Source organism: Alternaria metachromatica (genome assembly GCF_023757995.1).
Source record: "Alternaria metachromatica strain BMP 0045 chromosome Unknown scaffold_6, whole genome shotgun sequence".
NCBI classification, from domain to species: domain Eukaryota; kingdom Fungi; phylum Ascomycota; class Dothideomycetes; order Pleosporales; family Pleosporaceae; genus Alternaria; species Alternaria metachromatica.
This window is the reverse complement of record NW_026055497.1, coordinates 1388738-1404987: the sequence shown is the minus strand read 5'-3', so window position 1 is coordinate 1404987 and position 16250 is coordinate 1388738. Positions and strand designations below refer to the sequence as shown.

At 52.2% G+C, this 16250-nt stretch overlaps 6 protein-coding genes across 6 annotated transcripts; 3 read left to right on the top strand and 3 right to left on the bottom strand.

Annotated features, from left to right (window-relative positions):
• Nucleotides 1-98: 98 nt before the first annotated feature.
• J4E83_004020 (uncharacterized protein) lies at nt 99-1590 on the top strand (the record flags this gene model as incomplete). The annotated part of the gene is made up of 3 exons (XM_049330952.1): nt 99-282; nt 334-920; nt 967-1590. The coding sequence occupies 3 exons, from the start codon at nt 99-101 to the stop codon at nt 1588-1590; spliced, it is 1395 nt and encodes a 464-aa protein (XP_049190369.1).
• A 2141-nt stretch (nt 1591-3731) lies between these two features.
• J4E83_004019 (uncharacterized protein) lies at nt 3732-5154 on the bottom strand (the record flags this gene model as incomplete). The annotated part of the gene is made up of 3 exons (XM_049330951.1): nt 3732-4710; nt 5040-5045; nt 5150-5154. The coding sequence occupies 3 exons, from the start codon at nt 5152-5154 to the stop codon at nt 3732-3734; spliced, it is 990 nt and encodes a 329-aa protein (XP_049190368.1).
• Nucleotides 5155-6275: 1121 nt separating this feature from the next.
• Nucleotides 6276-6991, bottom strand: J4E83_004018 (uncharacterized protein; the record flags this gene model as incomplete). The annotated part of the gene is made up of 4 exons (XM_049330950.1): nt 6276-6395; nt 6454-6612; nt 6683-6714; nt 6976-6991. 4 exons carry the CDS (start codon nt 6989-6991, stop codon nt 6276-6278), a joined length of 327 nt encoding a protein of 108 aa, XP_049190367.1.
• A 1143-nt stretch (nt 6992-8134) lies between these two features.
• J4E83_004017 (uncharacterized protein) lies at nt 8135-8990 on the top strand (the record flags this gene model as incomplete). Its single annotated transcript, XM_049330949.1, has 2 exons — nt 8135-8142; nt 8444-8990. The coding sequence occupies 2 exons, from the start codon at nt 8135-8137 to the stop codon at nt 8988-8990; spliced, it is 555 nt and encodes a 184-aa protein (XP_049190366.1).
• Nucleotides 8991-9935: 945 nt separating this feature from the next.
• J4E83_004016 (uncharacterized protein) lies at nt 9936-11689 on the bottom strand (the record flags this gene model as incomplete). Its single annotated transcript, XM_049330948.1, has 2 exons — nt 9936-11374; nt 11686-11689. 2 exons carry the CDS (start codon nt 11687-11689, stop codon nt 9936-9938), a joined length of 1443 nt encoding a protein of 480 aa, XP_049190365.1.
• Nucleotides 11690-13832: 2143 nt separating this feature from the next.
• On the top strand, nt 13833-14597 carry RRG9 (Required for respiratory growth protein 9 mitochondrial; the record flags this gene model as incomplete). Its single annotated transcript, XM_049330947.1, has 1 exon — nt 13833-14597. The coding sequence occupies one exon, from the start codon at nt 13833-13835 to the stop codon at nt 14595-14597; it is 765 nt and encodes a 254-aa protein (XP_049190364.1).
• Between the last annotated feature and the right edge of the window lie 1653 nt (nt 14598-16250).

The following is a 16250-nucleotide window of genomic DNA, read 5'->3' as shown; positions in this document are numbered from 1 at the left end:
GGAATACCTTCGGCTAGATTTCCGATCCATATAACTTTTACTTCGCTTCGCCAGTCGCATCGTCACTGGACTTCAGGAAGCTGTACTTGCCGCATACAATGACGGACTCCAATGCCGACTCCAATGGATTCTATGCGCCCAATATGCGCGCCGTGCCTGCTGGCGACTTCGTCAGACCAAGCAGAAAGACTAACGGTGCTGGTGTACAGGCCGAAGACACGCGGATATGCGTCGTCATGGTAGGCTTGCCCGCGCGGGGCAAGAGTTTGATTGCACAGAAAGGTACGTTCCTCCTGTACGGTCTCGTATAAACACTAACGAGTTGCAACGCAGTGGTTCGCTACCTCCATTGGTTATCGATCAAATCCAAGACGTTCAACGTTGGCCAGTATCGTCGTACTGCGACCCCAAACCCCTCCGCCGAGTTCTTCGATACCTCCAACCCAGAAGGAGAGCGTCTCCGGAAAGCAGCCGCCGAAGCAGCTGTTAACGACATGTGCAAATGGTTTTCTGAGGGCAGGGGCTTGATCGCGATACTAGACGCCACAAACTCGACCAAGAGCCGGCGCAGGTGGATACAGGAGCGATGCGCTGCCGAGAACATCGAGACACTATTCGTGGAGTCAAAGTGTGACGACGAAGATCTCATCATGAGCAACATATTGGAAGTAAAGACGACATCTCCAGACTATGTCGGTCAAGACCCTGAAGAAGCTGCAGCGGATTTCCGCAACCGTATCCGGAACTACGAGAAGGTGTACCAGACCATAGACGAGGACGAGCGCGACCTCACATACGTCAAGCTCATCGACGTGGGCAAGCAAGTCATCATCAACCAGATTCAGGACTACCTCCAGAGTAGGGTCGTCTACTACTTGATGAATCTCCACATCAAGCCGCGCTCGATCTGGTTATCGCGAGTAAGTACATGTCGCAAACACGAGCTATGAAAACTAACCATCGCAGCACGGTGAATCCGAGTACAACCTCACTGGTCAAATTGGAGGAGACGCAAACCTGTCAGAGCGAGGAGATGCTTACGCGCATGCGCTACCCGGTCTGGTAGCGAAATCGGTCGGCGACGGTCGCAAACTTACTGTCTGGACCTCAACCTTGAAGCGAACGATCCAAACCGCACGATTCCTCACATTCGAGAAGTTGGAATGGAAAGCGCTCGACGAACTCGACTCCGGCGTCTGCGACGGTCTCACATACGCTCAAATCGAACAGAAGTTCCCCGAAGACTTCAAGCAACGCGACGAGGACAAATACAACTACCGTTACTTGGGTGGAGAGTCATATCGCGATGTTGTCATTCGTTTGGAGCCCATTATCATGGAGCTGGAGCGGAGCGAGAACATCTTGATCGTTACACACCAGGCCATCCTGAGGTGTATCTACGCATACTTCATGAACGTACCACAAGAGCAGAGCCCGTGGATGGAGGTCCCGCTACACACGTTGATAAAATTGACGCCCAAGGCGTACTCAACACAGGAAGAGAGACTGAAAGCCGACATACCGGCGGTCAGCACCTGGCGAGGTAAGGGCAGCAAGGCTGAGCATCAGCAGGCAAATGGCGGCACATAGCCTAACTCCTATCCAGCTCCCGGGGAAATCTGCGGCGCGCCTGCTCCCCTGGGAGCGGATGTTGGAAGAATCGTAACGAACTAGGCCAGTGCAAGTCTGGCTCGGCACTATAGACGGGCAAAGAAGGTTACCAGGGACGGCGTGTGTGTTAAGCATTGGGCATAGATTGGCATTTCAGCGTTTTGGTCACATCACTAGACGGCAATATCCAAGGTCGACGGTCAAGATGGAAAGGAGTCGACGTCTCTAAGCATAGCAGTAGCTACTAGATATCAATGTCAAAGATTATTCGATATCAGAACGGTTCTCTATCTACCCATATGCTCTGAATTTACGAAAAGCTGCGACGCAGCAGGACACAAAGCACTAACAAACAAGCACGTACTACCAGTCTTGGGAAGCATGATGGTAGTGCCTCGTCGCTGCCACCTTCCCATCTCAGCCTCCCCCGCGGACATTGACCATCATCGCAACCCCACCCAAACCCTGAGCTCCGACCGCATCGCACATACACAGCATCCTAACAGCACACCGGTTCTGTAAACACCTTGAATCCCGTCGCTCTCGCCTAGCCCCAGCAATGCGATCATGACATGGCCACCCCCCAACCCCGGCGGCGTAAACCTCCAGTTCATCGCCGAAGCGCAACAAATCACAAACAGCCACAACCAGCACCACGCGCACCAGCCTTCGTTCACTCACGCTACCGGCGGCCACGCACCCATCACCAACGACGAAATCGAATCAGAAGCCGCCTTCAACGCCCAGTTCACTGGACCCCCTACCACGTTAGACTACGATACACTCACCGGTGCTGGTTCCAGCAGCGGCGGATACGGCGCGCACCGTTTACATGGACAATCGCCACAAACAGGAGGAAGTGCTGGTGGTGGTAAGGCAGAGGCACCCAGTAAATCCACGCTAGAAACACGGAAGAGTATACAGGCACGGGGCAAGAATTGGAATTCTTTCTCTGGCGAAGCGCAGGGGAGGGCGTGGGAGGAGAGGCAGAAGAGGGATGAGGCGGTTAGTATACTAGAGAGTGAGGAGATGCTCATGTGGATTGCGGGGGTGAGGAATGAGGTATGTCCCGTCAACGATCACACAAGTTGGAGAGGAGATCGGTTGCTAATTCGTGGTGGATACAGAGTGTACCACAAACGCGCGCGTTTTACCGTAACATCGTCCTTGGTCTTGAACAACCGCCTGCGGATTGGAACGATGAGTGGGAGGTACAAGGTACTGGAAGTGGAGCTGCAGAAGGGCAGGGTATGGCTGGGAGTGGGAGTCCAGCGAGGAGTGGGAAGGGCAAAGAGAGGGATATCGCGAAGATGAGGAAGAGAGTTAGTTCGGGACAAGGACCTGCTTGAACGGAAGCTTGCACGTTGACCGTGAGATTATAAGGCGTTACTTTGGATTTAAGGCGGATCGCGTTATACCCCAGCATTTTGGTTTGGTTCATATGAGGAAAGCTTACAATTGCAAGACGTACAACATTACTATTTTGCGTTGCGTGACTGTTGCTTCCTTCCGTCTTATTCTCATTTGTGTTCCAAGATCATACATGGCCTTCGCCAAACGCCGTTTCTTTCTTAGGTGCTGAAGTCCAAGCCTTTGCCAGCCCAGGCCAGACCGAACCCAGAGAACGATTGATACCTTTTCATCAAAGGTCGCGGGAAATGCCAATGTCAAAGCCCATCTGTTGCCCCCCAACTTTCAACCGTATCTCTGAACGATATCTGCCAAACCGAAAATCGTACATCTCACATACCCTCCTCCATACCAACATTCCTCCACCAAGGCTTCCCGTCCTCGCCACTAGCCTTATCAGCAAACATATCTGCCGCATCACCAACCTGTCTCCTCTCACTAATTTCCCTGCTGACCTGACCCGACAGCTTGAGCTTCATCGCCTTGCTTGCCAGGAAAGGGTTGTACTTTCGCGAACCGTTACCTTGCGCCATTCCTCGGGATGACCGGATGAGTTCGCTCGACGTCCATCCGCCCCTCATGACGGGTAATTGCTATTGCAGAGGCTCTGAGGAGGAGGAGAGGCGGTTGAGGTGGAGGTAGACGTCTGTGCCGTATCTATAACCGATGTTGTTAGTGACGAGATTATCTTGGGGTACGATTGAGGAGGCTTACCCTTCCATGGAAATCAACTTCAAATCTCCTCCAAAGTAGCGTGCGTATAGCCTTGATATGGGTAACCCGTAACCGAATCCAGCCATGGGTGCTTTGAAATCGCTCTTGTTGAAGTCGGGGTCCAGGCTCGGTGTTTGGTCGACGGTCGTGTACATGTATGTCCATACCAGCGGGATCGATGATCGCGGGATACCGCCTCCTTCGTCCGAAATCTTAATCGTGATGTCCTCCTTGCCCTCTGCAACGATGACCTTGGTTACGGGGAACTCTTGTTTGTCCTGGCCATGTCTTTCCACCACAGCACGCAGCGAGTTCTTGAGAGTCTCGAAGAGCATATGCGACAAATGTCCTGGCACGTACATGAAGCTGATGTCCGGGTTGCATACAAGCTGGACCTTTGGCGCATCGAAGAGTCCATAGTGGTCCTCGCAGACGAATCGCGCATTCTCAATAGCCTCCTGTGCCAGTTCTTGGACATTGGTCTTTGTGCAGATTATACCGACGTAGTTGGGATCGTTTCGCGAGCGTTGGTCTGTGAGGGCGATGTGCTGGCCGATGAGCATACGGATACCGATACGCGACATGTAGAAACGGTCGAGGAAGGCTTGGATGTTGTGGTCGATCTGCATCCTTTGCCTCTTGCGCTTCCACTCAAGAATGCCCTGTGCGACCGTCGTAACGACGCTGTCGTGCCGCCTCTTGATCTTCTCCAATGTGTCTGCAAACTTGGTGTTGTATGCGCCCAGCTCTGGCGGCCATTCCTGTCCATCATCTGCGGCGGCATAGTATCTCCGGCTTGCGCCTTTTACTTCTTTTGTGATTGTGCCGCCGTTCCCGTTGCCATTGCCGTTACCGTTCGTCGTCGGTGCGGACCGGTATTGTCCTGTTTTGATGCTGGGGTTCTGCGTCGGCTTGCTCATCAGGTTCTTGTCGCCGGCTTTCTTCGCTGGTTTGAGGAGTCGCTCCTTGACCTCGCTCGAGAGGGTCGGCCGGGGCAGTTCGACGAGTTCCTGTCAGATGAGTCAACGCGCTCCAGCGAGAACCTTAGCAATACACACTTCGAATGACTGCGCATACCAGTCGCGCACTCTTTGGATCGATGGCATCTCATTGAGGCCATCTGGAAGTTCGTTGAGCTCTTCCACTCGGTGGGCTAACCGTATGGGCAGTTCTTCAGAAAGGAATTGTGACGCGCGGAAGAGGGTTCCCGTAGATGGCTTCTCTCCAAATTGTACCATCTGCCGTAAGGAGACACCTGGTGGTATGTCAGACGAATACTGTAAGTGACCATGCGTGCTGCATACCGGTTGCTGGAAAGTTGCTGTAGTGCTATCCAAATGTTAGCTACGACCGCGACTGTGCGACAGGCTCGCCCACCTTGATGGTGTCCATCAGCCTCTCGCTCCGTTTCCACGACATGATGCCAATTGTACAGGCCGAAACGGCCTTTGTCGCTGCGTGGTCGCCAAAGTGGTGCTGGTGATGGTGGTGTTCACTGTCGAGCTACCCGAAGCACAGTTCCCGCCCCACTATGACGCTAATTGGTCTCGCTGCTACAGGCCGAGGTAACGGCGCGTCTGGATGCTGGGGAGCGATTTGAGAAAGGGAAGAGTGAAGTGGAAGAGAGACGCATGTGCTCGTGTGCCCTATGACACAGACTAGATGGCTGATGTACACGGAGTCTTCCGGCGATGACACCACTGCGACGAGCACCTGCGCTTCCCCCACACTTGACCTGCTTTCACGTGGAGATGATGTGGAAAAGGCGCCACGAAGCCTCACGCTTTAACTACTGGCATCCCGCAGCTGACGAGACACAATGTGTCTAGTTTTTGGAGTCTCCATTGCTTTTACTACCCACGCTGTCTAGCGAAACGAGTTGTTGCCATTGCAAGTCTTCCGCAAGCATCCACGAGCTCCAGCCACACTATCCTCGGTTAGCTGTCGGAGAAAGCACCGGTAGAGCGCATGTTCCTGGCTGCATGTTCCTCAGGTCCGAGGATGCAAGGTGCTCGCTGCTCGCGTGAGTCGCTCCCTAGAGGCTAGCACTAGACTATTCTTCTAGTCTGGACATTTTGTGGAAATGCCGCTCAACGTGTCAGAAAATTTGCGATGTATGCAATTGGCTCATCATCAATCAGCTGGATGTCTGAGGTCTGAGATAAGAAACCGATGCTTTGACCAACTCTGCCGTCTCTGGAAGTAAATCGAAATGATTCACTATGGGTTGCACGATGTTGGCTACTTGTTCACGGAAGATGATGAGCGTATTGAATGATCGGTAGAGGAGATTTGGTATTCCGAAAGTGCAACTAAGTCCAAACAGGCTCTATGCCGCACCAAAGTCGAAAAGCGCCTTGAAATGATACACCTAACATAATCTACATGAAGGGGTATTGCGGTCTAACTGCGCTCACCGCCTCCGTCGTTCGTCTATCATCGATGATGGTACAATCCAAACAGTTTTTGGGTCGAAAAGGTATTATAGAAAGGTCATGGCGTGTCGATAGGATGGTATAAACGTTCGAGAGGTGATACGCTTATTTGGTCTCGTTCTGGAGGAAGGTGATCAAGTCGTTGCGGTCCTTGGGCTTCTTGAGACCACCGAAAGCCATCTTGGTTCCGGGAATGTACTTCTTGGGGTTCTCGAGGTACTCGAACTGCGCTTCGTCAGCATGCATGCCCACCACATAAGCGTCTTCTTGTGATGTAACGTACGAGAGTCTCGTTGCCCCACTCGACACCCTTCTGCTTGTTGGCGTCGGTGTATGAGAAACCCTCAACCTGGCCAGACTTGCGGCCGAAGAGACCGTGTAGGTTGGGGCCGATCTTGTTGCCCTCGCCCTCCTTCAGGGTGTGGCACTGAGCGCAGCGGGTCTGGAGGTTCGTTAGACTACGTTCGGGAGGCGTGGTCGATGGCGCTGAGGCTGGCTCGGTGTGTTCGTACCTTGAAGAGGTTGGCACCCTTCTTAGCATCGCCTGTGCAAAGTGTTAGTTGTATGTCGTGACAAAATTTCTTTGCCCAGCCAAACAATCCGCCACCGTCCGCCCTTCGTCGCAAAGCTGCCACCTTGCGCTCACCGCTTCTTGAGTTCTCAACTATTCGGACGGTACACCGGGAATAATTGATTTCTCATAGGAGTCGGATATTGGTATGCGCGCAGGCTCAATGGGTAGCAGACGATGGTCGACAAAGTGACAGACGGCCGATGACGTCTAACCGGTGTCAAGAAAACGTACCCTGCTCGAAACCCATTTTGAAGATGTGGTGGTGGTTGGGGTAAGATTAAGTGGAGGTGGAGGTGGAGTGGTGAAAGTTAATGTAACTCTAGTCGTGACTGCGAGGTTGTGAGAGAGAAAAGATGGCCAAGTAGGAGTTGAGAGGCTTGAGAGAGTTTTAAGAATCTTGCCGTTAGCCGCGACGAAATGACGGGCCCAGGGCCCTGACGCGAGCACGGGTCACGGGACTAGCCAATCAGGCGTCAGGTATAACTCAGTAGCAAAAAGTGCTCGGGTGGAACCGGTCCGGGATGGCAAACAGGAATCGCGATCAAATGGCGGTGCACTCGCCGCATCACGCCCTGTTCCTCAGCCAACTTGCCGTCGCTACTCGAAGTACTTTCACGCCACGCCGTCAATTGCGATTCAGACTATCTCGCAACTTACTCGGCAATCTTGCATGGAGCTTGCGGAATAATGCCGTCACCAAGTGCTGCGTTGGCTGCTGCGAGTCTTTGTAGCACTCGTGCTGCCGTCAATCATCGTGAAGAATTTCGCTCTTCTTTCCTCCGGTGGTAGAATAAGCAGCGTCTGGCCTATTTGGTTGCCCTGCAGGACGCTTCTTCCCTGCTTTCCCTGGCCCGAATTCGATATGTGAAGCCTGTACAAGGGTCCGCAAATCGATGTGACATGCCCACTAACCCGCGCACCTCCACGCACCTGGTTCCCTAACATGACGGGCCAGGGTCATGAATAACGTTCTCTGTTATCTGCACAGCAGCACATTACTATTTCAAGCGCCGGCCAGGATCGACACTATTCTGCCCTCTTTGCAAACAGCCTTCTAGTCTTGGTCAGTCGCACTTCAGCCCCAGCTCGACGGTTGACATCATCGTGCCCCGCCACACCTCGACCGACCGGATGGACCAGATTCCGGGCATTCTATACGCCGATGAGGACTTTACCACATGGCTGATACTCGGCGCCAGCAGAGGCATAGGGCTAGAGTTTGTCAGACAGCTGTTAACTAAGAATGAGCGCATCATCGCTACTGTGCGGGAGCCTTGGGCCGGTCATGCCAGCGGTCTGTGGGGACAAGCGGGGAGCGATCATGGCCGATGCCAAATGTACACATGCGACATATTGTCAGAGCAAAGCATAGAGGTGTGTGCTGTTGAAGATGGCCTTGTCTTTCCAGAGGGAAACTAACTGGCCATCCGCAGAAATTCGTTGCGCAACTGGCCATGATACCGAACCTGAAGATAGACTACGTCGTACTAAACGCAGGAGTGCTAAGATACCCAAACGTAAGTCCGACATTGTCGCCAGCATGCAAGGGAGCCGCACTAACCGATGTAGAGGGCCACTGAGCTGTGAGTCTCCCTTTACCGTTGCCGTTACGCCTTGCTGGTTATGGCTAAAGCGTGCATTTCCAATAAACGACAATCAATCTGAAGTGGCTGAAGTACTGGAAATTAATATTTTCTAGGTCTTTCGACGAGTTTGCCTTCCATTTGCATACCAACACCATTGGGCCCATCATCACAGCGCAAAAGTTGCTGAAAACAAACATACCAATTGGCACCATTGTCTTCATGTCTAGCGACTCGGGCTCGCAAGGTAACTTCCGGGAGATGGAGGACGGGTTCGCTGCATATGCTGCGTCAAAAGCTGCACTCAATATGGCAGTAAGGCACATGGCCGCCGAGTTGAAGAGAAAAGACGATGATACCATCATCTTGTGCATGCACCCGGGAGAAGTCGCAACAGACATGGCGAACGTTCAGCTACCGTGGGAAGTCCAGGGCATAATCACACCAGAGGAGTCAGTGATGAAGATGATCGAAGTGATCAAGAGCAAAGGCATACAGCACAGCGGCACTTTCTGGACGTATGAGAATAAGGTCAGTCCCTCACACCCCACCCGCGGATCAATTACTGACATCGGCTTAGCCGTACGTATGGTGACAACTGAACATACTCGCAATGTTTACGACTCTCATATCCTTGCATACCCTTCGCAAAATCTCCGCTAGGCAGTACCTATACCCACATACTAGAATGTATATGCATTGTTGTTTCATGACCTTTGCTACCGTTACCGTTCGAATGAATCTTTCATGCCCGTCGCCTCAGTCCAATTCCGTCCACTACAGCCTCCATCAAGCAATCTCGCCGACCATCCGACGAACTTCGTCCGTGTCCCAATCCAGCCTCTCAGAACCAACAGGTAAATCATAGTCGACCAGAACCCGCACCGGCCTAATTGGTTTCGCTTTTTCCTTCTCCATCCGACTCTTCTTCTGCGCGCGCCGTGCCGCCTCCATGATATCTCGTATCTTCCTATCGGACTCTGCGGCCACATACCTGCTGGCCATGTACGCCTGAGACTCTGATGCTGAGAGGCCAATCACACCAGCCTGTGTGATTACACTGTCTTCGCGTTTCTGTCGCTTCCGGTGGTGCAAGTCTTTGTCTTCGTCACGCTCACCCTCAATGATGACAAGAGTTTGGGACGAAGACTTGGTAGGTGGGGAAGACATGACCTTGTTGTTGGGCGCGGCACTGGCTTCCAGATACCTCCAGAATGAAGGGCAGCCGCATACACCGTCTTGTTCTGGGTTTCGGGGACACTTGCGTTTTGCCATCTTGGTGTCGGTGTGTGTTAGGTTTTGCCAAGTGTGAGCTCACACGGAGGTTGTGTTGTTATTGCGATCGAGATAGGTAAGGACAGAAGATAGAGACGAAGACGTGAACTTATATTTGATGAGGCTATGGTCAGTGGAGGTTGTCTGTGCGTGTACAACGGCGGTGACTTTACGCAACAACTTGAGGGTGAGTAGACCTCTTACTTTAGTAAAGCTAGATGAGAAGGTGAGGCAGGGCAGAAGTAATCGGTACCTTCACCTGGGTATATTCGTCGAACCTCGAGTCTAATAACAGAGCCCTTAACCCATCATACAAACTCTCTACAAGAATGTCTACCACAATCTCCCAACAATCCTTACCGCAATCTTAACCGCAACCAACGTACCCACCGCCAAAACCCCCACTCCAATCCCCAACGCCTTCAAATTCCTCATCTCATTGCTCAACGCCACTTTCTTTCTCTCCCCAATATTTCCCAAATGCGTCAACGTATCATACTGCGGCACATACTTGAAGTCAAACGACGTTTCCGTCCCCGCCAACCCCCACTTCGCCTTCACTATCAGCGTCCAGAAAATCTCTTTCGCACGGTCGATCCTCCTGCGATCTGCATTGGGAAACAGGCGGTATGTGTAGCAGTAGAAGATGAAGAAGAGACATTGGCCTGCCATCAGGGACCAGTAGTATGCGGAAACGCGTTTTAAGCCGAGGCGGTCACAGAGGGCGTTGCCGTTTAGCCAGCGGGCACTGGCGGTTAGCATGTCTGCGGATGAGAAAGTTGGGGGCTCTTCTTTCAACGCGTAGATGATGTTGTTGGCCATTGTTTTGGACATTTCGGACGGGTCGACTTCGTGGTAGAGGAGCGATTCCATGATGGCTTTGGCTTTGGTTGGGGTGGATAGCCATTCGTCGGGTGTGCCCATTAAGTAGCCGATGTAGCGCCACAGGGCTAGGTAGTCGTCGATTTCTTGTTTGCGGAGGAAGATGCCTTGGCGGGGGAAGCTAAGATAGATCAGAGTTGATGAGAAAGTTCCGATTGTGGCTATTTGGTCCAGGTCATTGATTGGTATTCCCCATTCTTCCACGTTGAAGTAGCTTGGGCGTTCTTTTGCGAGTTTCATAATGCGCTGCCGGACGGCGGCGTGTAGGAAGCGGACGCGTATCGATGAGGCGAAACCTTCTCCACCCGGTTTGAGTCCATCCAGTGTCCGTGTGCATTGGAGAATGTGCTGTGTAGTTTCAAAGAGTCTGCCTCTTGCTACCTTTGTGCTGAAGCCTCCAGTTCTCGCTAATGTCTCCACCACTCGCGCAGCGCCCATGCCACCTAGGAGTGACTGGAAAGTGAGACCAGTCAAGGCGGGTCCGCCATAGCGATAGAACACATCCTGTCCTCTGGCGATCTGGTCCCAATCCACCCAATCCGGTACGGTGTGTACCTCGCGCCACAGTTCGGCAAGCTTAGGATCGGAGTTGTGATTTTCTTCAAGCAAGGCGTAAAGATCCCTCTTGGGTACCGGCAAAGGCTCTTTTTTCTCTTCTTCGGTGCCCGGAACTGATGATAGCGCGGCGCGGTTGCTATCGTTCCTTGGCAGAGCACCCTTGTGCGGTGGCGAGATGGCGTTCAAACGATCAAGACATTCCTCTGCTAGTACATCGTACGAAAACTTCATAGGCTTCATTTGCTCCGGTGTAAGATGTTCAGGCGTCCATTCGAATCGGTATCCCCAGCAGCTGATAGCGGTTAGTATGCGCCATCCATTGTCTTCCGCTTCTGGACGTACTCTTTAGTGTTGGCTGTTCGCCTCTGGAACACATTTGGCATAGCCATATTCAAGTAAATGAGAGAGAAATGCAGATGAACGACGTCGATACCGTCAAACACTCAGATATTCGACAAGAGATAATCATTACACGATGTACGGCGAAGATGGTCCGTCATATGATACCGAGGCCCTAGCGCGCATGGGTATGAGGGGATCCACTTCCATTTTTGCCGCGATCGCCCCGCGATCGATCTTGCCAGGAAACTGCCACGGGAGAGTTGACTGTCGAGATAGCGTGAAGATTGCAGGAGGCACTGACGCATGTTCGTTGATGTCACCACTCCGTCGCGTACTAGTGCGGAGCAGATTTCGAAGCCGCAAGAGCGAGCCGGTTCCGACGTAGCGTCACACCTAGTGCTAGGTTAAACAGAACGCACCCTTCATACCAACGAATGCTACAAGTACATTATTTGTGATAGCCACCGTGCCGCCGACATGCATCTTAGAACGTGAAGAGCGGGAGCCTCTCCACAACCCAATACGTATAATACAGTGCCGCGACTTGCTTTGACGGCGTCCCCAGCGTACTCCTGCTCACGATGGCCATGCCGAAATCACCGAACCAGAAGAGCCCGCAGCTGAGCAGGACCGCCGCAACACCAAATGTCGCACAATTCATGAACTTGGACATAATGCATATCAAGATGCCGACCAAGGTTTTCAATCCAGTCAAGCCAATCCACACAAGTAGAACAATAAAGATGGCAGTACCGAAAAGGCTTCCGACATCGCCATCGCCTTCTTCGACTGTGGAGTGGGTGTCAGTCTACTTTGCACACGGATGGAATCAGCGCAACTTACAGGGAAACTCGTAAAAGGCATATATGGAGAAGCACGACACCACTACGAGAGGGATCCCCCAAAAGGCTGTCGAATTACTCCAACCAGGATGTCCAACGCACATGCGATGTATGTGGATGATGTCTATCAGAGCATGTAGGACAATTTGCATTCCCGCAAGTATGAGCAGGGGACGGGAGCCCTTTGTGCGAGCCATCGTAACGCCAGAAAGGATGATCGAGATGAGCGATGAGATTGTGACCACCGCGATATTCCAGCGCTCTTTTTCCAAAGCCATCCACGGGAGCAAAGGTCTTCTGCCGAAGAAGTGACAGAGGATCACGTAGAAGGTTAGGCCATGGGACACTGCGCCGAGGACTCCATACGGTATGCCGTAAACTTCAATGTGCTCTCTGAGGTTCTTCGCGTCTGTGGTTACAAGGTCGCGTGGCTCGGGGCTCGACATGTGAAGATCGGTCGGGAATGCGTCTGCTGCGAATGTAAGATAGGCTCCGATGAGTGCCATAGTAAAGAGTTGGCGGTGTTTTATAGTCATCCTGGGAAAGCTCGACTGTTTGTTATCGAAGAAGAACGGTAAAAGCTCAGGATAGAATGGTTTGGAGATGACTGCTAGACAATGAGAGGAAGTAAGCACATATTTGAACTGCCATGGTGCTCTTTATGATATGCTGTATGAGATGGTCGCCGAATTGCCATCCCTCAATAGCACCACTTTCACCGAAGGCGCACCGCGACCTGCACAACGTTCTACATTTGGGGATGAAGTCAAGGACGTTGTAGCACACCGTTCACATTAGCGAAAGCCTTCCGTTGCTTGGGAGTAATTTCCGGCCAATGAAAAAAGCCATTCGAGTCAGCCGCAGTTTGCAGCCTTGTGACAGCTACCGTCACTTGCTCAGCAGCCGCTCGGTATGTCTACGGAGAATTTTTCAATTCTGTCTGTACATGGGGTAAAGCTGAAAACGGTTCGAATTGACGAGAGCTGGTCGCAGGAAGCGAGGTGTTGTCTTGGCTTTGGGGGCCGAAGCAGTACACCGACGAGGCTGTTGTTCGGTTCATGGGACCAGGGGAGACCGGAAGTTGCTTGAAGAAGTAGGGGTTCGAGGAATGTTAAGATTTATGTAGGATAATAAAACGGTAGAGCTTTATGAGTACGAGGAATGAAAGACAGGCTCAAGCTGTTCGTGTGATGCGCCAGGCAAGGAAGGACCGAAGGTACAAAGGGAAGAGATCATCGAGATTGTTGCATGAGCTCTTGCAGGCACTGCTATCATTGCCAAGCAGCAATGTTTGTATCCTTTTCCGACTTCCCAAAGATATCGGGTATGAGCCTTGAGGGTGTTGTCATGCGATAAGATGAGGCTCCTGCTCCGGGAGTAGCGGCGATGTGAGCGGATCTTTGTTCCAAGAAAATGCATAGAAACCTTTCATTCGGTAGTGTCGTCACCCTGCCGTATTGAAACATTCTGTTTACAAGTCTATGACTGTGATGTTAGTGTTAGAGTGCATGTTCAGTCGCCCGCCTGTGGCAAGAGGTGAAGGTCCGTGCGATAGCCTAAGGAACTTCGGAAGGAAAGCACTATCGATGCTCAAACACCAACAACCATGAGTTGCCACAACTGCGCCAGAACGACGCTGACCCTGTTCATCCGCTCCTTCGTAAACACCGAGCAAGTCCTCGCTGCTCGACGACTGCTACCCCGTCCGCAACAATCGCGGTTCTCGACCGATGCGCGCCGACTACGCAAAGTAGGGCCTATAATACCCACCGCCGAACCACAAACAGCGGAACCGAAACAGGCCGAGATAGAAGATGCTCTCACGGGAGAGTTTGGTCAGGAGAGAAGACGCGAGCGTCCGGCTTGGGCTGTACAAAAAGAAGCGCTAAAAGAGAAGCTGGGAGGCGAGGCATGGAGCCCGCGCAAGAAGTTGTCGCCCGACACCATGGAAGGCATACGGCATCTACACAGCACACAACCCGATAAATTCACCACACCTGTCCTCGCACAACACTTCAAAGTCTCGCCCGAAGCCATTCGCCGCATACTGAAGAGCAAGTGGCAACCCTCCGATGCAGAATACGAGGCTAGGATGGAGAGGTGGAATAAGCGCGGAGAGAGGATATGGTCCAACTTGGTAGAGATGGGTGTCAAGCCGCCGAAGAAGTGGAGAGAAATGGGCGTTGGTCGCGCTGAGAATGGGGAGGCGCCCAGGTGGAAGTCAAGAGATCGAAATCAGGTGGATGTTAGGGACAGCGTCCACGACGACTTTAAGGACTATGTTCCGGACGAGGAGCTTATACCGACTGTGGGCAAGTCTGGGAGGTCGAAACCGACGACCAGCCGCGTGCCGCTATTTGAGAGACTCTAAATGGAATATCTTAGCATGCGCAGTCTCTGATTGTAGGGACGCATACTATGTGAGAACGCCTTGAATGAACTCATTTGACCACTTTGGAGCCACGACCCTCCCTCAATGACCTGGACACTTCCTGTAACATGAACATTTCGCTACACAGCCTGGTACAGCCCTTTCCCGAGCAAAATATGCGATCAAGTAATCCCTACTCTCCCCAAGCAGGCCGCCGTCATTGTCTTCTCGGCCATCTGAAATGAAAGAAAAGGTGCAAAAGAACTTCAGCGAGATCAAGTGCATTAAGAGAGCTGGAGTAGAACCAAGGCTGGTAACACAGATTACATTGCTCACTGGGAGGCATTATGGGCGTCGATGGAAATCTCATACGTTTGCATTCTAGAGGTACTTCCTAGCCAGATGGTACAAACATAATGCAACATGGCGAAAGTTGCGACAGTCACGATCATTTCCACAACTTCACCAGAAGACTGCTCACGTGGCAAAACTCCTGGTTTTATGGCTTTTTGCAGAACATCCCGAGGTCTGGTGCTGCCCACAATGCACATTGGACCTTGGGCAGCAAAGAATGCGGCGCAGTACCAAGACGTCATCCTTCGCTAACAATTCAGGCGGAGGAGGCTAAAAGAACTCTGGATGAAAGCGATCATGCGTAGTCTCCGATTTGCGACTGGAATATAGGGCGACTGCAGAGACATCGTGGCTCCAATTTGACCCCTCTTTACGCACAATCAGACGCTGAATGGCTACAGCAAGCACAGACGCAGGATGCTGCAGAGCAAGCACAGACGCAGAATCGCTCCCACACCGTGGCTCCAAATCTCACCTACCTCCGTAGTCGTAGCTGCGCCATCCCGCACAACATCTAGACCAATCCCGTCTCTCTTCCGCTACCCTGGGCGCCTCGATCCTCACCGTTGTCCCTTCCCTGGAGTAATCCTGGAGTTATGGCCATGCGCCATCCTACATGCGTCCCACCTGTTTTGCTTCTTCCCGATAACCAGCCACTCACAGCTGTGTAATCCTACCAATGCCTGGTAGGATTACACGGTTCCTTGCGGTAGACGTAGACTGAGTCTGTGCGCCTTCCCATTGAAGCTCATTCTGTCCTTGTGAGCCCCACTCAACCCGCTGCATCCTTGAAGAATCCTTGAAGAACAATCACATACATGCAGGCCAAGCCTTCATGTTCGACACGCCAGCGCTCGAGCCTTCCGTACTCGAGCCTTCTACGCGGAAGGCGCTCGTGCTTGATGGGCTTATGGAAAAATGGAGCCAGGCAGGTGCCAGCTCGAGATAAAGAGATCGTCCCCGTGGCAGGACAAACGATGCACACCCAGGCTCCAGACATCTTGACTTGAACCAGTTTCCATCATATCCGCATACTATCACTACTGTGACAGAACTACGCCATCATCCGGTCTTTGCAATCGACATGGCATGCCTAAATTCATATCTACTGTTCTTCCTCTTATTTTCATCGAATGGCATCGCATCCCCGATACTGCACACATTGTTCCATCGACAAGAGACCGTTTCCGTGGAACACTCATCTGCTATCTGGTCCAACGAGGCCATCTTCACGTTAGTCGGCGTCTGTGTAGCAGTGATCGGAATCTTGATCGGCCTCATAAGCTCGCCCAAGCTGCG